This window comes from Geotrypetes seraphini, chromosome 5 (genome assembly GCF_902459505.1).
Source record: "Geotrypetes seraphini chromosome 5, aGeoSer1.1, whole genome shotgun sequence".
In the NCBI taxonomy this organism is placed as follows: Eukaryota; Metazoa; Chordata; class Amphibia; order Gymnophiona; family Dermophiidae; genus Geotrypetes; species Geotrypetes seraphini.
The window spans coordinates 68741294-68763694 of record NC_047088.1 but is presented as its reverse complement, the minus strand read 5'-3'; the positions used below and the strand labels follow the sequence as shown (position 1 = coordinate 68763694).

Sequence of the window (22401 nt, the reverse complement as noted above, 5' to 3'; positions counted from 1 at the left end):
GCCCATCACCATTTGGAGAAAACAATGTTGATGCCCTCCTTCATCGGGCCCCCCTGACCATTTCGGGCCCTAGGCACGTGCCTACTTGGACTATTGGTTAATCCTGCCCTGGCTGCCACCTTGATTTCAAGCCGAAATTCAAAACATCTAGAGGCCTGAATTAAGGAGTTAAGTACCTAGCAGGCCCATTGTAGATGGGTTACAGGTACAAAATCGCACCTCCGGAAAAGGTAGGCACCTACCTTTTATGTGAATCACACTTCTGTAGACACTTTAGTTTGCCTAATGCCACTTCCTGCACTGGCCATGCCCACAGTGGCTTTAGATGGCTTAAAGCGCCTATGGCGCAATTGTGATGGTGATATTTCAGGTGCCAGTAGGTGCCTTGAAACTCAGTTTAAAAATACCATTGAAATGGCATTTTCTACTGAGTTTGGGCAACTACTGGCACCTGAAAAATTGGCACCGGTTTGAGAATCCGGCCCAATACGTACAAAAAACAAAACAAAACGAATCCAAGTGATACCTCTTTTATTGGACTAACTAGAGCATGACTAGATTAGCTTTCAAAGGTAATCATTCTTCAGATAAGAGATAAGTAAATGAAGACAACTTACATACTGATAGCTGTCTTTATTTGCTTATCCCTGATCCAAAGGATTACCTTTGAAAGCTAATCTAATCATGTTCTAGTTAGTCCAATAAAAAAGGTATCACTTGGATTCTTTTTGTTTTATTTCTTTTTATTTCTACATATTTAACAATTCCTAAAAACCCTTCCTTATGCATTGGCATGTATGACTTCCCTCAGACTTTCATTTCCTCTACTAGAGTTGACTGGTACAGTGGGGATGAGATTCTTCAGTCATGTGATGAAAGAGAGGTTATTGGGAGCACCCAGGATCCCCATGTTAAATTATTCTAGAAAAAAAATATGGAGTCTCTCTAAAAGTAAAGCAGGACTTGCAAGAACCATTTGAAAAGAGAGACCACTGGTATATTGTACTTTTCTCTTTCCCTTGGTGGAGGGGAGTCTTTCGTTGCCTCTCTACCTTTCTGGAAAGGGGCTCTCCAGGACACCAAATGTTTTCCTTCCCAGTAGGTACCTCATGATGTTCCTCACTGTTGAGTACCTGATACTGTACAACACGTTTCCATTCTTGAAGATTCGCAGCAGCTTGTTGTCGGTGGTGACTTCATGGAAGTTTGCTCCCTTTTCATTAGCAAAGAACAAATCTGGCTTCCAGATAGAATCCAACATGGAAGGGTCGAGGTCTAGTGAGTCATCTGGATACTCTCGGTATGCCAAGCGAGGATCATTCCACTGCTGCCGGAGGAAGACGTTCACTCTGTAATCCTGTATTGGGGAACCAGAATAAGGACCAAAAGACTGGAGTCAGATCAAGCAGGAAGCTCAGACATTCATACCCTCATGTAGATTTTACCATATCATAATATATCATGGAGAAGTAAGGAACCTCATGACACAGGAGAGATTTCTTCTATCGTGAGCTAGGAACACATACTAATACTTATATGTGGGGCAATTCTATAACCTAAGAACTCATGTTTACGTAGCTGCGCATTATGCACACACATCTTTAGAATACTCGTATTTATGAGTGTACGTGCACCCACATGCTAGCATAATAACATACTAGATGATGGCAGATAAAGACCTGTCGGTCTATCCAGTCTGCCTAACAAGATCAACTCATAGCATAAAGTATGATGCAATACTACATATGCATACTTGATCTTGATTTGTCCTTGCCATTTTCAAGGCACATAGAAGCTTGCCCGGCACTGGCCTTGTTTTCCAACTACTGAAGCATCATTGAAGCCCCACTCCGGCCCATCCAAATCTCTCCAGCCACAGTCCCCACACAGACTGTAGAAGTCTGCCTGGCACTGGCTTTGATTCCCAGTTACTGGAGTTGCATGATACCAAAGTGATATTTTCAAATACCCATTTAAATGCATATATGGGCATAATCAAAAAATACATCTAAGTCGCTAGTCACCCAAAGACGGACATGTAAAAAGTCCATTCTCGAAAAATACATCCAAAATATATATATATATATATATATATATATATATATATATATATACAGTATATTTTTTTTTTGAGAATTGGCTACTTCTATGTCCTGCCATTTGATTGTCCAGCACGCTAAGTCGTCTATCTTTATACCCCATTTTCGTCTAAAAATTCATCCAGAACAAGACCTTTTGGACATGGGTGGGGTCAGTAAAGTAATGGACTGGACACCCAGACATGGCAACAGAGTAGTGAGGCACCTTACAGAGAATTGCTGTGAACTTCACAAAAAGGGTGCCACATAAACATCTCACAACTCCCTTATAGGTCATGGTGAACCCCACAAAACACCCCCAAAACCTACTAGACCCACATGTCTACCACCCCAATAGCCCTTATTGCTGCAGGTGTCACCTATATGGCAGTAGGGTTTTGGGAGGTTTGGGGGGTGAACATGTTTCACCATGAATGCAGTGGTTAGAGTGGCTTATGGGCCTGGGTCCTCCTCTCTATGCTTCACTAGCCCACTCCCAAGACTACTTAAGCCACCTCTGTGCAGCTCTACTAGGCTTTCCTATGCTAGGTGCTGATGTTCTGGAGGCAGATATGTACGTTTTTATTCCAATTTTTATGGTATTTTGTGTGTGTATGTGTGTGTGTGTGTGTGTGTGTGTGTGGAAGGGGGGGTCTGTACTTTGTGTTTGCAGTGGTTATCTGGTCACTTTGGATACCTTCTGGGCATTTAGAGCTGTTTTTAGATTGCCAAGTCACTACTTACAAGTTCCGTTTAGGCAATCTCGTTAAACTTTCGGTTATATTTACAGTACAACTAAGTCTGCTCTGCAGTACAACAAAGTCTGGTTCTTTGGGAGCAATTCTGTATGTGGGCACCACTGTTTAGGCACTCTGATGCCATACAGTGTGGGTCTATTCTATAATGGCCTCTGATATCCCGATTTCATTATAGAATTCTATGGAAACTTGGTATTAGGATGCCTTACAATTGCATGCCAGCAATTATACCAGCCATAGACCTGGCATAAATGTGGTCACATAACTGTGGCAGAGACTAATGTAACTTGCAATATACTCACATAAATGGGAAACATGCCTATATCCCACCCATGTGTACATGCCATGCATATACACACAATATCACTTATGCACACTGTTACAGATTAGCACTTAGGTGCCGTGCTACACTTTCATGGGTAAGTACTAGTATTCTGTAAATTTGTGAATGCATAGGCTATGTAAATGTGGGAGCCCCACTATAGAATTGCCTTGTTTGTGTCAACATAAAAGGTCAAATTTTTTTTCAAAATTGGTATTTTAAGACAATTAGGGGCTAATGCAGAAAGTCTTTAGTAAGGCAGGATTAGTGCATGGCTTCTGTTGTGAAATTAGTAATCTGAAAATACTATGGCATGCTGTAAGTAATGAACATGCACAGAAAAAAACAACAATCCACAGGGAAAAAAAGGCATTCTGCATTGCCTCCGCCCCTTGACCCAATGCTCCAACAAACCACCTCCCAGACTCAACCCAACCCAACCACCTTCTCTCCCCCTGGCATTTATGATTATCCCTGGTGTCTAATAGAAATTCTCTTATATGGCAGACTGGCCCCACTATGTACCCCAACCCCTCTCCCAGGATCTCCCAGCTGAAGTGTACCTCATAAGAGGTAGGAGTGATGTCAACTCCCTCCTGTCTCCAGTGCCGCCATCTTAAAAATGGCAGCACTTAGCCCCTTACGGTGCATCCTGTGATGTTTGAGGCGGGGCCAGTCCGCGATTTAAGGGAATTTCAATCAGACACCAGGGAGAGTGTTTCTTACAGTCTGGCTTAGGTCGGCAGGTACACTAGACACCAGGAAACTTTTTAAAAATATCTTTGGGAGGGAGGGGTATGTCGCAAGGGGGTATGCCAGTATAGAAAGCTATTGGTGCGAGGAGTGGGGGTGGTGGATCTCACTACACTATCCTAGATCTGGTGAAAAATTTCTCTCGTCATGTGTGCCAAGTTATGTTGTAGCTCACTGACATTGGTCAGTTTCACCTCTTTTGTAAACCGCACAGAACTGAAAGACTTTTGCAATATATAAATAAAATTTGTTATGCAATTAGAATCTCTTGTTTATTCTGTACATTTTAGTTATTACTCATTCTCAACCCTTGTCTGCATTGATTGATCAATAACTTTCCACAGTAACCATGTGGTTAGGTTCATGGTAGCTTTCTGCACTGGCCCCTCAATAGTCAAAATCATATGAATGGTCACACCATTCTCCACAATGTGCACAAAAGGAAAAAACTTCTGGAAACAAGAGCATGCACAAAACCAAGAAATTTTCAGTAGGCCACAACAAACATACACAATCCATCCCAAGCGCTGGGCAGGCACAGAAGTGAGAAATGGAAGGCACCTTCTGATGCTGTGGAAATGCTGGGGCATGGGGTCCCTCATAGAGACAATGTAATCTTTCCTGTGGACAACCCTCTCTGCCCTTGGACCTGCCATCTTTGAAAGGTACAGACAGGGTCTTATAATGCCTAATGGGAAATCTGACCCATCCTCAATGCTGTATGATCTGTAAAGAATGAACTAGAGTACTTGCTGTTCCTCTAGTCCAATGGTCTCAAACCCGTGGCCCATGGGCTGCATGCGGCCCCACCAGGTACTATTTTGAGGCCTTCGGTATTATAAAGAATGATTCTTTATGGAAAACTTGTGCATTAAGTGTCCAGCGGTCGAGTTCTGGAACATTGCCCACCTCACTGCTGTAGCCTCAAGCAAGCACTTTCCTGCGTCTGTACACGATTGTCCTCTCCATTCCACCTCACAATCGCACATAGATGAAGGAAAGCGCTTGCGTGAGGTTACAGCAGTGAGGCAGGTAACGTTCCAGAATGTAAGGTAACCATTGGAGGCAGTGCAGCTTGTGCGTGTGTCCAGAGCTGGAGGAGGTGAAAGCTGAAGGCGGTTGCAGACGCAACTGCTGGACACTTAAGGCATGAGTTTTCCATAAAGAATCATTCTTTATAATACCGAGGGCCTCAAAATAGGTGGTCCAAAATAGTTGATTCAAATTCTTGTCTCTTGCAGTTGATACTTTGATAATTTTTCACTTTCTGCATGTTGCACTGCTTTCAGCTGTGTATAGCTGAAATTATCAGAAGCAATTAAAGAAAGATGATTTCAGATAATCCACATTTTGGATTTAGGTACTTATCTCATGCAATGTTGTCATTTCTTTAATAAGACATTAACTATTTTTTTCTGTGGCCCTCCAAGTACCTACAAATCCAAAATGTGGCCCTGCAAAGGGTTTGAGTTTGAGACTGCTGCTCTAGTCTATATTCTTCTGCTTTCATTCCAATGTGCTGCTGTCAGAGGCCTGAAATTGTTTGTTGTGCAGCTATAAAAGCTTCTAAAAGCGTTCAAAGTTGTTTTCTACTGGCAGCATTCCAAGGCCCCGATTAATACACACACACTTCTGATTTTAGGTAAAACAAACATACTGCTTCTGTATCCCAACACATTACATCTACTAACATTCTGCCAGGTCAGGAAATGGGGTTGTGGATTTGTCAGTGATCATTAGAGTTGCAGCCAGACTGAAAGCAGATTTGGAGAATCAATGCACATTAAAAAAATATTTGGTTCTCTCTTTTCAGGGCATACCTATGTTGCCACCCTTGAACTTTCCACATAGGGTATTATGCCAGTTGAAAACAAAGATTCCTCTGTGCTCATCCTGCACTAAAGCTCATACCTGACTGTGTTGCAATGCTTTACTGGTATGTGTTATAAAGCAGTACCATTCAGACAGAGGAGGAGCTTGTAGATGGAGGCCTGCAAAGACCAAATGACCTCAGTTTCAGAGTTCTGTGTTTTGTAGTGAAGTCTGATGTATCTTAGAGAAGCTGCAATGACCGCTGCATATTTTTAACAGAAATTTATAAGTATTTGATATTGTTCTAGCATAATCATAAACACAAGGCTATTCCTTAGGTAACAGTTCAAATTGTTTCCTGTAAATGTGGTGTCACTTTGCTATCTTTACTTTTTATTTTTTAATTTATTAGGGCTAAATTTTCATTAAAATTTGTAATCATAATCACTCCCATGATTAAAGGTGTGCTGTTTATTTTTTCCCCATTGCAGCCTCTTATGACTCTGAGCAGTGGAGGGTCAAGTGACTTGCCCAGAGTCCCAAGGAGCTGTAGTAGGGTTACCAGATTTTCCAAATGGAAAATCCGGATCCGTGGCCCCGCTCCCAGGCCCGCCCCATTTTGTTCCCAGGCCGGCTACCATCCCTGCCCCATGCACCTCTCCCTTCAACCAGCACAAGCAACGAGCGACTGGTGTAATGTCACTGCGTTGCATCCGCGCATGCCGTCCAGACGTCACTCGTTGCCAGAAGCTTTTCAAAACCTTGACAAAGTACCAGGTTTTGAAGAGCCGTCTAGATCCCCGGACATATCCTCAAAAGGAGGACATGTTTGGGGAAATCCGGACGTCTGTAACCCTAAGCTGTAGTTGGGGGAGGGGGAGGAACCATATCTTTAATTACACAACTAATCACAATGAAAATTTTAATTGAAATACAGCCCTATTTTCTTATTCCCACATCTACGGAGGTCATAAGACTCTTTGGCCCAGATTTTCTAAATGGCGCCATTGGTGGCTGCCTTAAAAGCGACCGCTGATTGCTGGTCAATCATGCAATAGTGCCGTTTAGAGAATCACGCCTCTGGCAAAGGTAGGAACTCGAAATGTAGGCCAGGGTTTTCAAGACCTTCATTTTTGGTGCCTACCTATGACCTGAATCGTGCATCTGGAGGCACTTGCCAATAAATAATGCCATTTGTGGCAATAGCCATGCCTATAGTGGCATTAGATGCTAATAGGTGCCTCTGGAGGCATGATTCTGGTGCTGTAGACACCTTGAAATTTATTTTAAGTGCTGTTTTAAACAGCCTTTCCCTCTTAAGTTAGGCTCTGTTAGGGTGTATACCAGTGCCTAAGTACTGTTTATAGACTCCAGGCCTTTGTGCATTTTCATTTGAACACAAGAGCTTTGATAATAGACCTTGTCTGAACTTTGCCCTCAGCCTTGGGATTTTACATTTTGTTGACCCTTTCATAGGTTTGCAGCTTTAAGGTACTTCTGACAAATAAATCTCAATGATCTGCAAGATGCCTACGCTCAGTTGCGATTTGAAAGACTGAGCCTGACCTTAACCAAAAAGCCGCTTACTTTGTATAAAGCATGTCCACACGCCACCATCTAATAGCCACCTCGCCTTCTGCTCTAAACATCTTTTTGGGGATGTAAATTTGTTTTAAACAATAATCCCTATGTTGTTTCATAGCATTTTGAAAATGAAACAGTAGAGGAAAGCGCCCTGAAATTTATGCCATATTGTTAATAGAACACACAATCGAAACAAAACACAAGAAAGCAAACATGAAAACCTTGAAATGATATGGGGAAAATTTATTAATTTTTTTTTGCCCATATACCTCTACTGTAAAGTATGTCCAATTTATCTGGACATTCTCTGGAAAAGAGGGGTCCTTTTACTAGTGTGCTCAGCCCTAATGCAAGCTTAGCACGGGAGAAAAGGTTTACCATGAAACACGCTAGTGTTTTGCGATAATTTGACTGTCAGTGCACTCTAATACACTATTTTTGAGGGAGGGAGCTTGTCATTGGTGGGGAATGGATGAGGAAATATTATCCAGATACCACATACTAATGAAAATTGAAGTAATTACAATAAACATGTATGTAATACACAGGAAAAAAGGAACCCCAGACACCCAGATGCAGCAACTGTTATTTTTATCTTTACTTGGGTTGTATTGGTCCCAAAAAACCTGCTATTTCTTAATTATATTTTATTTATATGCAAAACCTCATGTGACTTTTTCAGCTACAATGCAATTAGCTTGATTTCTTTACAACAAATTGGATGAGAACTTTGCCAGGTTGAAATCTGCATTAGATGATGAGAACTTTGAGGTTAAGGTCAAAAGAGATTAACACCATTGCTGATAAATATAAAAAGATCATCAAAACGTAGAACATGAAAAGAAATTAGCAACAGCTGATAAGGATTATGTAATAAATCGTGTGCATGCTTGGGTGTACAATAAACCCCTGCAAATTCGCGTTTCAGATTTCACGCCCCCAGTCATTCATGTTTTTTTTCCTCCACAAACTTTTATGATTTTTTTCTCAAAAATAATTTATTTAGAACAATATATGGCCACATCCAATATTTGCGTTTTTTCACAATTCGCAGCCACTCCTGGAACGTAAACCCCGTGAATTTCAGGGGAGTACTGTATATGAATTCAGCAAATAGCGATCAGCCATCTGTTTAATACATCATTCCTCACAAAGTTCTATTGATAGTGAGTCATCTGGTGAATTTTTTAGAAACACATCAAAAGAATTACCAAAGAAATCAAAGAGGAAATAAAATAACAGGGGCAGAGGACGTCGACAACATTCCCAGAACCGGACAAGAAATACTCAGTGGTAATTAACATTCTTTTAGATATATTAGTGATAGGAAGAAATGTAAAAGAGTCATTGCAAGATTCAAAGATGAAGGGGAGAAAAATGTAGATAAGGCTGGATTGCTTAACAAATATTTCTGTTCTTTGTTCACAGATGGAGCACCAGGTACAGAACTGCAGAAGACATGCAAATAGGGATGGAGGCATGGTAGACCCTGATCAATTTTCAGAGGATTGTGTTTGTGAGGAGCTAGCTAAACTAAAGGTGGACAAAGCAATGTGGCTGAATGAACTTAGGGAATTTCTGGCAGCTCTGTTGGCTGACTTTTTCAATGCTTCTATAGAGTTGGGATTGAAACCGGAGGACTGAAGAAAGGTGGATGTGGTCCCTCTCCATAAAAGTGGAAGTAAGGAAAAAGTAGGGAACTACAGGCCAGTAAGTATGAATACCCGTAACTCTCAAATATAGTTTACTTATCATTTTTCTTTTGAATCAATCTCATTTTTGAATGTGCAGATTATTCAAACAGATGAAGGGTTTCCGTTCATTAAACAGGTACCGATAGAAATACATTTTTGAGACATAACAGTTGTCATCCCAAACACCTGTGGTAATCTACCATTTTCTCAACTTTTAGATATCGTAGAATATGCAGTGAAATTTCAGACTTCAAGAAAAAATTGATAGTTTTGATTAATGATTTGGAAAAACGAGGATATAAAAAGAAATTGCCTAAGAGGGCATATCATTGTGCTAAATATAATTATCATGGACATCTGTTAATTAAGAAAAACATCACACAACCTGAGGGTAACCTACAAACTTTTGTGATGAAATATTCAAATGCTAGCCCAGTTCTAAGCAACATGATATGTAAACATTGGAGAATTTTGCAAACACACTCGGTCTTTGGAAACATAATATTATGAACTGCGTATATGCGTGGACACAATCTAAAAGAAATTTTAAGATCAGCTTATTTACCAAACAAAAATCAATTAAAAGTAAGGGGATCTTCTGAACACTTCAAGTGTGGTCAGTGTAAGACTTGTAACATTAATTTACATTCACAATCTTTTAGAAATCCAGTTGATGGTAAAATTTATGAGCTGAAACACTTTAGCAATTGTAGCACCAAATTTGCTGTATACCTGATACTGTGCTCATGCAATAAGATTTACATGGGAAAAACTGTGAGAAGCTTCAGAATTAGGATGAATGAACATAGATCTAGTCCAATGGTTTCAAACTCAAACCCTTTGAAGGGCCACATTTTGGATTTGTAGGTACTTGGAGGGCCTCAGAAAAAAACAGTTAATGTCTTATTAAAGAAATGACAATTCTGCATGAGGTAAAACTCTTTATAGTTTATAAATCTTTCCTTTTGGCTAAGTCTTAATAATAATATTGTAATTTATAGCTAAAGAGACATATGATCAAGAAACTGTTTTATTTTACTTTTGTGATTATGATAAACATACCGAGGGCCTCAAAATAGTACCTGGCGGGCCGCATGTGGCCCCTGGGCCACGAGTTTGAGACCACTTATCTAGTCTGAAAAGGTCCCATATACAGTAGAGGCATCATTAGTTAAATATTGTTTGGACAATCAATATGGTTTTGTTGATTTACAATGTTTTATCATTGATACTGTGCAAGATACCATTAGAGGAGGAGATCGAAACAGGTATCTTCTACAACATGAACAACACTGGATATACAAGCTTCAAACTTTCGAACTGAGGGGTCTAAACAACAGTATCGAATGGAGGACATTTTATAGAAATTAGTTATACAGTACTTGAGAAATGTGCTTCACAAAATTCATTTCTACACTATATGTATTTCCACCAATAGGAAATAGAGTTCAGGACAAATCTTTCCTCATTGGTCGATATGTGATGGCATTCAGTTTAAAAACCAGCACCGTTTTAGTTTCACTTTTTCAATGGCATGTAAGAGTTGTGGTTGTGAGAAGTATCACTAAGCTGAATTCACCAATTTAAAATCAGTGGTTTCAATGATGAAAACAATGTTTTGTTTAAAGGCAAAAATGATTTTCAAATGTTTGCAATATCAGTATGCTTCAGCATTATGATGGTTATTTCAACAGTGGCATATGAATATTTAAACATACTACTAGTATCATCATCTTTTCCACTGAAAATGAGTAACAGTTTTGGACTGTTTATTTTAAGGTTGACAGAATCGTATTTAACGCTTGAAGAGTGATTTAAAACTCTACACCAACATAGTGGAAGTTTTTGGAAATGGTATCCCCGATGAAGCTCAACGTTGAGCCACTGTTGGAATTACATTTGTTGTAGAGAAATAAAGCTAAGTGCTTTGTAGTTGATAAAGTCACATAAGATTTTGCACATAAAATATAATTTAAAAATAGCAGGATATTTTTTTGGGACTGATGATAATATACGGTAAAGACAGATAACAGTTGCTTTATCTAGGTGTCTGAGGTTCCTTTTTTCCTGTTTATCACATATATGTTTATTATAATTACTTCAGTTTTCATTGGCATGTAGTCATTGGCCTTATAGTAAACTGAAGCTGTATCTCCACATTTCATTAACATTATCCAGCTAGGCATTTACATTAATGCACGCTAACTGGCTAATATGGAGTTAATATGGTAACATTTAGCACCTTCTAAATAGGAGACGTTAAGTGCTAACACATTAATATTTTTGCAGATCTCATGCACTAATAGAAAAATTAGCATGGGACTTGCAAAAATAATAATAAATATAGCTCTAATGTAGGGGCATGCTAGAAATGGGCTTAGCACATATTAACATGGGACTTACTGCACGCTAAGTCTATTTCATAGTACATAGGTAAGAGTTGTACACAGTCTTTGCATACATTTCTGCCTTCCTGGAGTAAAAGGAAGACATTGAAAACAATCTAGCACCTCTTTCATAAGAAAGTCTTACCATAGTGGTTTCTGTTACTGAACCGAAACTATTGATGAAAATGTTGCACGTAACGTTGACAGGCGGGCCTGCAAAACAACATATGTTAAAAGTGAGCAGGTGCATCTTGCACAAGCCAGGCTGCTTTTTTTTCTCTCTCTCTCCCTCTCTTTCTTTCTCTCTCCTCTCCTGTCCTTTTGTGCTGTCTTTCTAAGCCTCAAGCCTAGCAATAATTCCTTTTTCTTTCCTTTTGTCTTCTATCTTTTATTCTCTTCCACCTTCCCTCTGTAAGTCACCTTGAGCCTAGACAGGTATGAGTGACACACAAATATAAGATTAGATTAGATTAGACAGTGTAGAACTGGCCAGCCACCAATATTTACAGGCACTTAACTGGGCAGTGCAGCTGAAATATTGGCTCAGACCAGCCATTTTCAAATGGACCAGAAAGGGGAATTCCAAATCAAGAGTCAAGGAGGAACTGGCAGCTAGGTGGGTGCCAGCAATATTCAATGCTGGTGCCTGCATAGCTAAGCAACCAAATAGGAAATTTAAGTAGCAGTCCTAACTTTGATTGTTTAGCTATACGAGTAGAGGAATTGAATATCTGCTGGCACTTTCAGAGCTTCCAGGTCCCAGCCTCATGTATGCTGTTGCCCTCCCCCCCATCTCCAGAACATTCAGGCTTTCCTGCCCCCAAAATCAGTGTAGGTCTATTTGCCTGATCCTTTGTGGTCTAGGGGAAAATGGGCAAAAGTGATACTCACTCGCTTCTGCTCATTTCAGCTGCCCCTTCAAAAAGGGCTTCAAAAGCCATTTTTAAGAGGTAACCACATTGGGCAGAAGCTCCTACCTGCTTCCCCCTACACCACCAAGGATAGAACAAGTAGGTCATGCTAAACTTGGGGATCAGGATCAGAAAGGGGGTTTCTTATTTTTTGGGATTGGTTTGGTTGATTGGAATAAGAGTGTCTGGGTGTTCTAGGGGGAGATTAGAATCTTGGCGGGTCAAGACCGGGCCAGATATCTATATATAGATCCTTGAGGACTGCCAACAGGTCAGATTTTATGGTTTATAAGTTTTTAATCTTTGATATATCGCTCTTTTGCAAACATAACATAGCAATGTAAATATTAATAATGAAAACAAGAAGAAATAGAAAAGAATGCCAAAATCAATTAATAGGATAGAGTAAATAAAGAGATAGTAAGGCCGTTCATACCAAGAGTCATGCATACAAGAGATACCAGAAACACAATCAAGCAACTAAGAGAAGCATTTGAAGGGTTAAGTGAGTAACAGTAGGATTTGAACATGGCTTCCTGATCCTCAGCCTACTGCCTTAACCACTAGGCTCTTTCCACATACTACAATGCTTTGGGATGTAAATTCAAAAACAAGACAAGAAAATTGTGCTTTTAGAACTTGGTTCCTTGGCAGTTCTGATGGAACAGGGTTTTTAATAGTGCTGGTCATAAAACCCAAGACTCAAAAGTGGCTGGATGCAGCAGTTGCATTGGCTTCTTGTGATAGCATGCAACAGTATGTAACAGCGATGCAAAGAAAGCGACGGGTTGAATGGGCCTGAAAGTATAGCATGTGGACTCTAGAGGTGTGGGAAAATGTTCTCTTCAGCAACGAGAGTACTTTCTGTGTGTTAGGAGGCCAGTGCAACACGTTTGTAAGACGATTTAAGAATGAGGCTTTCAAACCATAGTGCCTGGACTTGACTGTAAAGCATCCAACAAAAATCATGGTCTGGGGCAGTATGTCAGCCAGTGGCATTGGATGCTTTCAGGTGATTGATGACTTGATGAACGGTGCCAAGTATCTCTCCACTTTGCAAAACGTAATGGTTCTGTCTGCAAGGAGTCTCTTCCAGGGTGACTTCCATTTCCTGGATGACAATTCACCCTGTCATCGGGCAAAGATGGTGACAATGTGGATGACATTGAGCCATATTCAGCGACTGGAATGGCTAGGGCAGTTACCAGATCTCAATCCAATTGAGAATTTGCCAAGGTGTTCAGAAAACACCCAAAACCAAAGGTTGAGATGATTGAAGCATTGATTAATGCTTGGCACCATGTTATACAACCAGATGAACTTCGAAAATTGGTTCACTCCATGCCTCAACACTGCAAGCTTGTTATCAAGAACAAAGGTTGGCCCAACGTACATTATTAGAATACCAGAAAACAACCAGCCCTTTTAAGGGCTACTTCTTCTTGAAAGGGGTAACAGTTAAAATACAAATAACCTTAGGGCCTGTTTTACAAAGCTGCGCTAGAGGCTGCCGTGTGTCAACAGCCCCAAAGCCCTTTAAATCTCTATGGGCTTCAGGGCTGTTACCGCGCTGCAGCCGCTAACGTAAAACAGGCCCTTAGAATGTATTGAAATAGCTAATGTAATCTATTTATGAAATATCAACATTTTTCGACATTCTGCAGTTTATGTGTTACAAGTCTTAAATCTGAAGTCCTAAATCAATTTAAAATGTGCAGGGTGATAGAGCATAAAATTCTGAACACGTCGTAATATGCAGCAGTAGGCATCAGAAATATTGCTGTGATCCAGCAAGAAAGGCGGAACAATGTATTACTCAGAGGTAGCTTTGTAGGTGCCTCAACACTCTGGTCATCACAGAAAAATCTCTTTCAGCTTTCAGCTCTTGATGAGAAACTGCTAACTACTAGATAGAGAGTGTTTTCTTATATTGGACATTACTTGTGGAATTCATTGCCTGATGAGATTTGCGGTGTTGCTTTTATTTGGCCTTTCGCAAACTTGTGAAAACATGACTTGTTCAGAGGTGTTTTCCTTTGTCAGAACCTTCAAAGATACAGTGATTTTTAGTAGTGCTCTGTTTGATTTTGTATTTAGAGATTTTTTTAAATATTGTTTTAGTGGTAATGTTTTATTTTATGTTATAATGCGTTTATGTTGTTTTTGGTTGTAAACCGGCTTTACACTTTGGTAAAAGACAGTATATAAAATTAATAAATCAAATCACATGAAATTAAAGCAGATGAAATATTTTTTGTGCCTTATCAAATTTAGCCCCTTCGTTTCATGTTCTTGTTACTTTTAAAATAATATACTTCTAGTGAGTGTGAAAGTCCCGATATGGGGTGTCAGATATGACCACTGAAAGCAAAACTTTTCAACGGTCTGTCAATTCTTCATACATCCCCAATCGTTGTAACATTGTGATATCTTTGTGTATTTTTTCTTTGTACTTTTTTTCTCTTTATACTTTTAATAGAAAAAATTTTTTTCACGTTTTTCAGTGCATCTATCCTAAAATTTAAGGAACTTATCTTCATTCCATTGTAGGTGATAGTAGTAAATATCTTATGTTCCTGCGTTCAAGTCAACGCTCCCCTCTGCCAATGCGTTTCGCTGATCTTTATCAAGGCTAGGGGCACTAGGGAAACACATAAAAAGTCAGTCCATTAGAAAACAAGTAAAACTCTAAATCGAGCACTGTGAAAAATATAAAATAAGCACAAACCTGCATGATTGTAATTTCCTAGTTGTGCTATCAAGCGGCATCTGAAAAATGGCCGCGGCGTCTTTTCTCACTCACAGATATAGGACCCTCCCCTTACGTCATGAATGCTAATTAATAGCTAAGATCGACCTGGGCTAGCCAATCCGATGTTTCATTTAACCCTTCCGGAGCCATGGAGTTCAACATAAACATCCACCGGAGTTCTTTCAAGTTCAGATTTTTTTCAAAATTTCCTCCCTCCCACCCTGCTGTAATCATATCAAGCTCTCTCCATTTAAGGTCTTTTAGAGTATGACCACATAATTTCCAGTGACGTACTAGTGGAGAAGTTTCATTCCGAGTATGGACCCGAGATTTGTGTTCTGTCAATCTCAATTTTATCGATCTTAGTGTGCGACCTATATATAATTTGGGGCATGGGCATTGAATACAGTAAATGACCCGACTGGAGTTACAGTTGGTAATAAATCTAGATCGATAAGTAACTCCAGTGGTCGGATGGTTCCATGACTCTCCAGAAATCGTAAAAGGGCACCATTGACATTGACCACACGGGAGATGACAACCTACTGTCTTAGGTGTCGGATTTCTGATAATACTGTGGCAAACGTATTCACCTATATTTTTTTGCCTTCTGTAAGAACAAATAGGACGATTTTCCAATGAGGGAACAGCTAGTTTAGCAACATGCCAATGTTTGATGATAATATGTGATATCTTCTGAGCCATCACAATGTTATCATCAAAATCGGAGAGGTTGTTTTTCTCCTGAAGCAACCACTCGCGGTGGGCATATTTAGCCCGGATGTATGCACGTTTCACAACATCGTGAGGATAGCCACGCTGATAAAAACTCTTCTTCATGATTTTAGCTTGTATGCGGAATTCTTCTAAAGAGTAACAAATCCTCCGCAAACATAAGAATTGGCTTATGAGCAAACTCCGCCTCAGTCCAATGGGGTGAAAGCTGTGGAAACGGAGTAAACTATTCCGGTCCGTGCTTTTCCGAAACAGAGTAGTATGCAATTTCCCATGATCTTTGATGATTCTAATATCTAAAAAGGCCAATTCATGAAGATCCTTCCAGTGAATATTAACATCCAGTGAGTTCAGCTCCCTCACAAATTTCTGAAAATTAGCTTCAGTTGATGACCATATGCAGAAGATGTCATCGAGGTATCGTTTCCAGATGACTATATGGTCAAACAATGGCATGTGATATATCTTCTCCTCCTCCAAATTGGACATGAATAACGTAGCCAAAGATGGGGCAAGAGATGCCCCCATGGCAATGCCATGATTCTGTAGATAAAACTTCTCATGGAACCAAAAATAGCTCTTTGTCAGGACTAAAGTTGCCATTTCCATCAGTATGTCCACAGATAAATGGGGACGGATCGACTGTCTGCTAAATATCTCTTTCAGCAAGGTGAGAGCTTGATCCACAGGGATCATGGTGTATAAGGCTGTCACGTCAAAAGACACCAACAACCATTGTTCCTGTACATCCTGAACTTCGGCGAGCAATCTCAACATATGAGTGGTGTCTTTAATATATGATTTCACCTTCTGGAGTTCAGGTTGAAGAAAAAGATCCAAAAATTTGGATAACGGCTCCAACGGAGAGTTCTTCATCGAAACAATTGGTCGACCAGGGGGGTTCACTTGATTTTTATGTATTTTCGGAAGAAAGTGGATCTTCGGTGTAATGTACCATTTAGGATTCAAAAATGTTGCTTCTCGTAACGTAATCATCTTCACCTTATAAGCTTTAGATATTAGGATGGATATAGTTTGTTTCAACTCAACTACTGGATCATTCTCTAGTTGTAAATAAAACTGAGGGTTACTCAATTGACGTTGGGCTTCGCTTAGATACTTTTGTTACTTTTAAGAATCAGCAATGATCCCTCACACAATGGAAGTAGTAGGGGTGCAAATCTGTTCATTATGAACATTCTAAAAAGTGACCCATAGGTAGTCCTTGAGAATTGGGAGTGAATACCACTGAACAAGGGTCAATAAATGCAATTCTTTCTCTCTCCTCAAAATTCTTCTTTATGGGCACAGGGAATCTGTAGAGAGACTTTTTTCCTCTTTTAGAGTTCAACATATCGATAAAGGTAAGCTAGTTGTATATCTGAATTTTCTGAAAGCATTTGTTAAATAAAGTACCTCAAGAAAGACTTGTGAGGAAATTAAAAAGTCATGGGGCATTAAAAGATAGAAAAAAGTAGTGCTAAAGGGCCAATGTTCTCAGTGGAGAAGGGTAAATAATGGTCTTCCCAAGGGATCTGTGCAGGGAGCACTGCTTTTTAATACATTTATAAATGATCTGGAAACAGGTAAAATGAATAAGGTGATTATGTGTATAGTTATCCAAAGTTAAGAGGATTTGAGAAATTGCAAGAACATCTTACGAGGCTGGAAGACAGGGCATCAACATAGCAAATGAAATTTAAGTTAACATTTGCAAAATTATGTACATAGGGAAGCTACATGATGCAAGATTCCACATTAGGCATTACCACCCAGGAAATGAATTAGGAAAGGAATGGAGGACAAAACAAATAATGCTTTTGTAATCAACCGGGTTATCACTGAACCTCTCTATTGTGATAACTTAGATATTCCCCTGAATTAGGCATTAGCTGAAATGTGACCAAGTCTGGCTGCATCTTTTAAATAAAAGTACTGTTACTGTACAGCTACAACTACATCTGAGTCCAACTTCCTTTTATCTCTGGCTGGAAATAAGTAGACTAGTGTCTAATAGGTCTGATACACATCTAGTGTAAAGATAAAAACTATACTGGGTCAAACCAATGGTCCATCTAGCCCAGTATCTTGTTTCCAACAGTGACCAATCCAGGTCACAGTACATGGCAGAAACCCCAAAAGTAGCAACATTCCATGCTACCGATCCAGGGCAAGCAGTGGCTTCCCCCATGTCTGTCTCAATAGTAGACTATGGACCTTTCCTCCAGCAGCTTGGCCAAGCCTTTCTTAAACTCAGGTACACTAACCAATGTAACCACCTCCTCTGGCAACGAGTTCCAGAGCTTAACTATCCTTTGAGTAAAAAAATATTACCTCCTATTTGTTTTAAAAGTATTCCCATGTAATTTCCTTGAGTGTCCCCTGTTTTTTGTACTTTTGGAAAGTACAAAAAATTGATTCAATCTTTACTCTTACACATTCTACACCACTCAGGATTTTGTAGACTTCAATCATATCCCCTCCCCCCCCCCTTACCTTCTCCTTTCCAAGCTGAAGAGCGCCAACCTCCTTAGTATTTCCTCTTATGAGAGGAGTTTCATCCCCTTTATCATTTTGGTCACTTTTCTTGGAACCTTTTCTAATTCTACTATATCTTTTTTGAGACACAGCAACCAAAACTGTGCGCAGTACTCAAGGTGAGGAAGCACCATGGAACAATACAAAACATTATAATATTCTTCGTCTTATTTACCATTCCTTTTTAAATAATTCCTAAAATTCTGTTTGCTTTTTCGCCACAGCCGTACTCTGTACCTTGAATACTGTGTGTAAATCTAGTCACCATATCTCAAAAAAGAATTAGAAAATGTTCAGAGAAGGGTGACAGAAATGATAAAAGGAATGGGACAACTTCCCTATGAGGAAAGGCTAAAGCAGCTAGCACTCTTCAGTTTGGAAAAGAGATGGCTCAGGGGTGATATGATAGAGGTCTATAAAATAATGAGTGGAGTGGAAAAGGTAGATGTGAATCACTTGTTCACTCTTTCCAAAATACTAGGACTAGGTGACATGCAATGAAGCCTACTAAGTAGTAGATTTAAAACAAACCAGAGAAAATATGTCTTCACACAACATGTAATTAAACTCTGGAATTCATTGCCAGAGAATGTAGTGGAATCAATTAGCTTAGCGGGGTTTAAAAAAGGTATGGATAATTTCCTAAAAGAGAAGTTCCTAGGCCATTATTGAGATAGCTTAGAGAAACCCACTGCTTATTCATAGGATAAGCAGCATGAAATCTGTTTTACTACTTGGGATCTAGCTAGGTACTTGGGACCTGGGTTGGCCAATGTTGGAAACAGAATACAGTACTGGGTTTCATGGACCTTCGGTCTGTCCAAGTATGGCAATTCTTGTGTTCTTATGTTAGATGTTTTCAGTGTAGTGCCTAAAGTGCCTAAAATGACACCCAGATCTTTTCTTGGGTGCTGACTCCTAAGGTGGACCTTAGCATCAGGTAACTATGATTTTGATCATTCTTCCCAATGTGCATCACTTTGCACTTGCATACGGAAGTTACTAAACAAATAAACTCGGTGCATAGTTTTGAAGATTGTTATATACGTCTACAAACTGGATTTCATAATCTCTCAGGTATGTGTCTTAACAAAGTGTAGTCAGAATATGCCATGATAAGTGTATGTGAATTCATGACAAAGCATCTTGTTTTTAAAGATTCAGATCAGAACATACCTTTCCAGTTATGTTCAAAGAGAAGATCTAGTAAACATCCAACAGTTGTCATGAAACTGCAACAGTTTTATAATAAATGTTCCCCCGTAATTTGTCAGAAATTGGTTTTGCACTAGAGTTGGTATCTGATCCAAGAGATATTAAAGATTTTTTCAATCAAGATTAATGCCTGCTTTCTTCTATAGAACTGTATGCATGTTGAATTGAAAAGAAATAAAACCTATCAGCTTTAGAAATGGGTATTCTATTAAATTAGCACAGGGATTAAAAGCCTTTTACCATTAGGTGCTACAGAAAACTGGATTTTTTAAGGCCATCACACCTCTTATTGGATCAACATTCAGACTCTCGAGAGGTATACATGACATTTGGAAGACCAGCTAGCCTGGGAATACAGAGCTTATCTTTAAAAGAAAATATCTTAAAAGGATGCGGAGCCATTTGACTTATAATTTCCAGTACAAATTTATTTCTGGTAGATGGTGATCATTGCTACGAGTCTGACAGACATCCAATAGCCCATTAAATCAGCTTGATCAAATGGCCTCTGTGCTGTCCTATAGATCCAATGTCAGTGATACCTTATTTATTAATCTAAGAACTGAATAGGTATGGAGACTGAATTTCTCTCTCGATTGTAAATAGTTGGGTCAATATTCATACTCCTCAGTCAGTGTCTCATTTAAAAACCAACCGCGGCATTCAAAATTGTACCCAAATATTCAGCACCAGCCATTATCTGGATACTGGTGCTGAATTTACAGATATAACAGGCAGAGCCTTGTTGATCGAGATAACAAATAATTCATTCATATTTAGGTTAGAATATCCCCTTTTTCAGTTGTTGCACCTACTCTTTGGAATACCATTCCCTGTAACCTTCGCACAGAACCATTGTTCCAAAGGTTTAAGGCCACCTTCATAGTCTAATTTTTCTCTGAAACCTTCCCCTCTGGGTCATGATGATTTCCATCTAGCCCTTCACGATCTAGGTGGAGTATTGTTATTTTATTCCACTGTCTTGTCACACTTTTCTCTTTCAGAAACCCTCCCCTCCTCCATTGTTTTATACTATCATAATTTTATCCAATTACTTTGTATTTTATAAATTTGATTATTGTAAGTAACCTAGGCACCCTCTGTATATTTCCCTTTTCCTCTTTTCCTAGCTTTCATAGTGTGTATCTACAAAGAAAGAATGACTAGCGGACATGTCAGGTGCATTCTGAAAAGTTGCATGCAAAATTACAGAATTTGGACTAAGTGCATAAAACTTGAGTTCTGGCATGCATCTGGATGCAGAAGGTGTACCGTAAGTCCTGTGCCCAAAAGTTAGGTGTGGGATTTGAATGATTTTTTTTTGTAAACTGCTTAGGTATTAGGCTTAGGGTAATACATTTTTGAAATACAAATAAATAAATAAATAAATAAGCACAATTCTATATAAGGCACATGCCCGTTATAGAATAGCGCTTAGCGTTGAATTTTTTTCTTCTTGCCCAAGTTTGGCATCATTTATAGAATTTTCCTCACAATGCCAGTGAAAATCTTGGGGTAGTAGCACCTGCTATCCAGGTATGTATCACAGAATGCTGGGTAGATTGCCGTGTTGTTTTTTTCAGGAGACAGTTGAAGCGCATTGCAATAGTTGTAATTATACATGCATATGATGGACTAAATGTAAGAAATCCAGATAGAAACAGCCAAAATGGTACAGTGTGTTTATAAGGTGAGACTTAAGATACTTCTAGAGAAGAGAAGGGAGGGAGATGTGAGAAAGTCATGCACTTACCTCAAATATATAAAGAATACTGTAGAACTCAGTCATGCAATTTTTAGAGGAAAGAAATTTCCATACATGGTATCAGACTGGAAAGTGATAGGCTCGAGAGTAATGGAGGTAAATATTTTCTCACAGAAAGTTTGGTAGATACAGCACATAGAACAGTCTACAAGGCTATGGAACAATGGAACTGAAGAAAGTCCTGGACAAAGATCGCGGATCCTTAGGCTAAAAATAGCAATGAAGTAGAATGTGTAATACTACAGTAAGCAGAAAAAAATGGGCAAGTTAGATGAAGTTCGGTATGGATATACATGGGCAAATTTTCATCCTGGTTTTGGATCTATGTCCATAGCATTCATTTTTGAATCCTGAAATTCTTTGTTTCATTCTGTTCTATTGAAGTCAGTGGGGTACACAATTACACAATAACACCTGAGTTCTCCTTCCATTTTTTAAATGAAAACCTGCTTAAAGCTTGCTGGCAGGTATCAACGTAACAGTCAATAGCACTGAAAGACATGCAAAAATAACAGAGGAATGAAGAACCCAAGCCCCCATGAAAGGAACAAAGTGGTACAAACAGTATAATGAATACCCTAAGGCAGGGATTCTCGACAGCAATGCTAAAAACATCCAAGGCACCAAGAAAGATTGCAAAGATATTCCAGGAATTGAACCTACAGCCAAACCACCGGGGCTGCTTAGCTGCAACCACAAGAGCAAAAGGAGAAGCCTGTCCCTGGAGGAGGCCATGGGATTAGCAACAGGTGTGTCTTATCAGTGGAAGTAAAGCCAGAAACACTATTGCTGGTTCAACAGTTTTTGGTATGCCTGGTGTGTTGTGACCCACTTAGATATATATATATTTTAAAATTTAACACAGGATATAAATTTGATAAATATCTACTGCTAATTCAACTCTTTATGCTGCTTCAGTGCAAGTTCTTCTGTATTTAACATAAGAACTTAAGAATTTGCCATACTAAGACAGACTGAAGGTCCATCAAATCCAGTATCCTATTTCCAACAGTGGTCAACCCAGATCCCAACTACCTAGCTAGATCCTGAGTAGTAAAACAGATTTTATGCTGCTTGTCCTAGGAATAAGCAGTGGG

At 39.3% G+C, this 22401-nt stretch overlaps 1 protein-coding gene across 2 annotated transcripts in view; it reads right to left on the bottom strand.

Moving 5' to 3' along the window:
- LOC117360447 (glycine receptor subunit alpha-4) overlaps window positions 1–22401 on the bottom strand; it is a 143611-nt gene that overhangs the window by 72733 nt on the left and 48477 nt on the right. For both annotated transcript variants that reach the window (XM_033944201.1, XM_033944202.1), the window contains exons 3-4: window positions 11534–11601; window positions 1134–1357 (exon numbers count right to left, since the gene is read on the bottom strand). In XM_033944201.1, the coding sequence (XP_033800092.1) occupies window positions 1134–1357; window positions 11534–11601 (292 nt within the window). The remainder of the gene's footprint in view (window positions 1–1133; window positions 1358–11533; window positions 11602–22401) is intronic.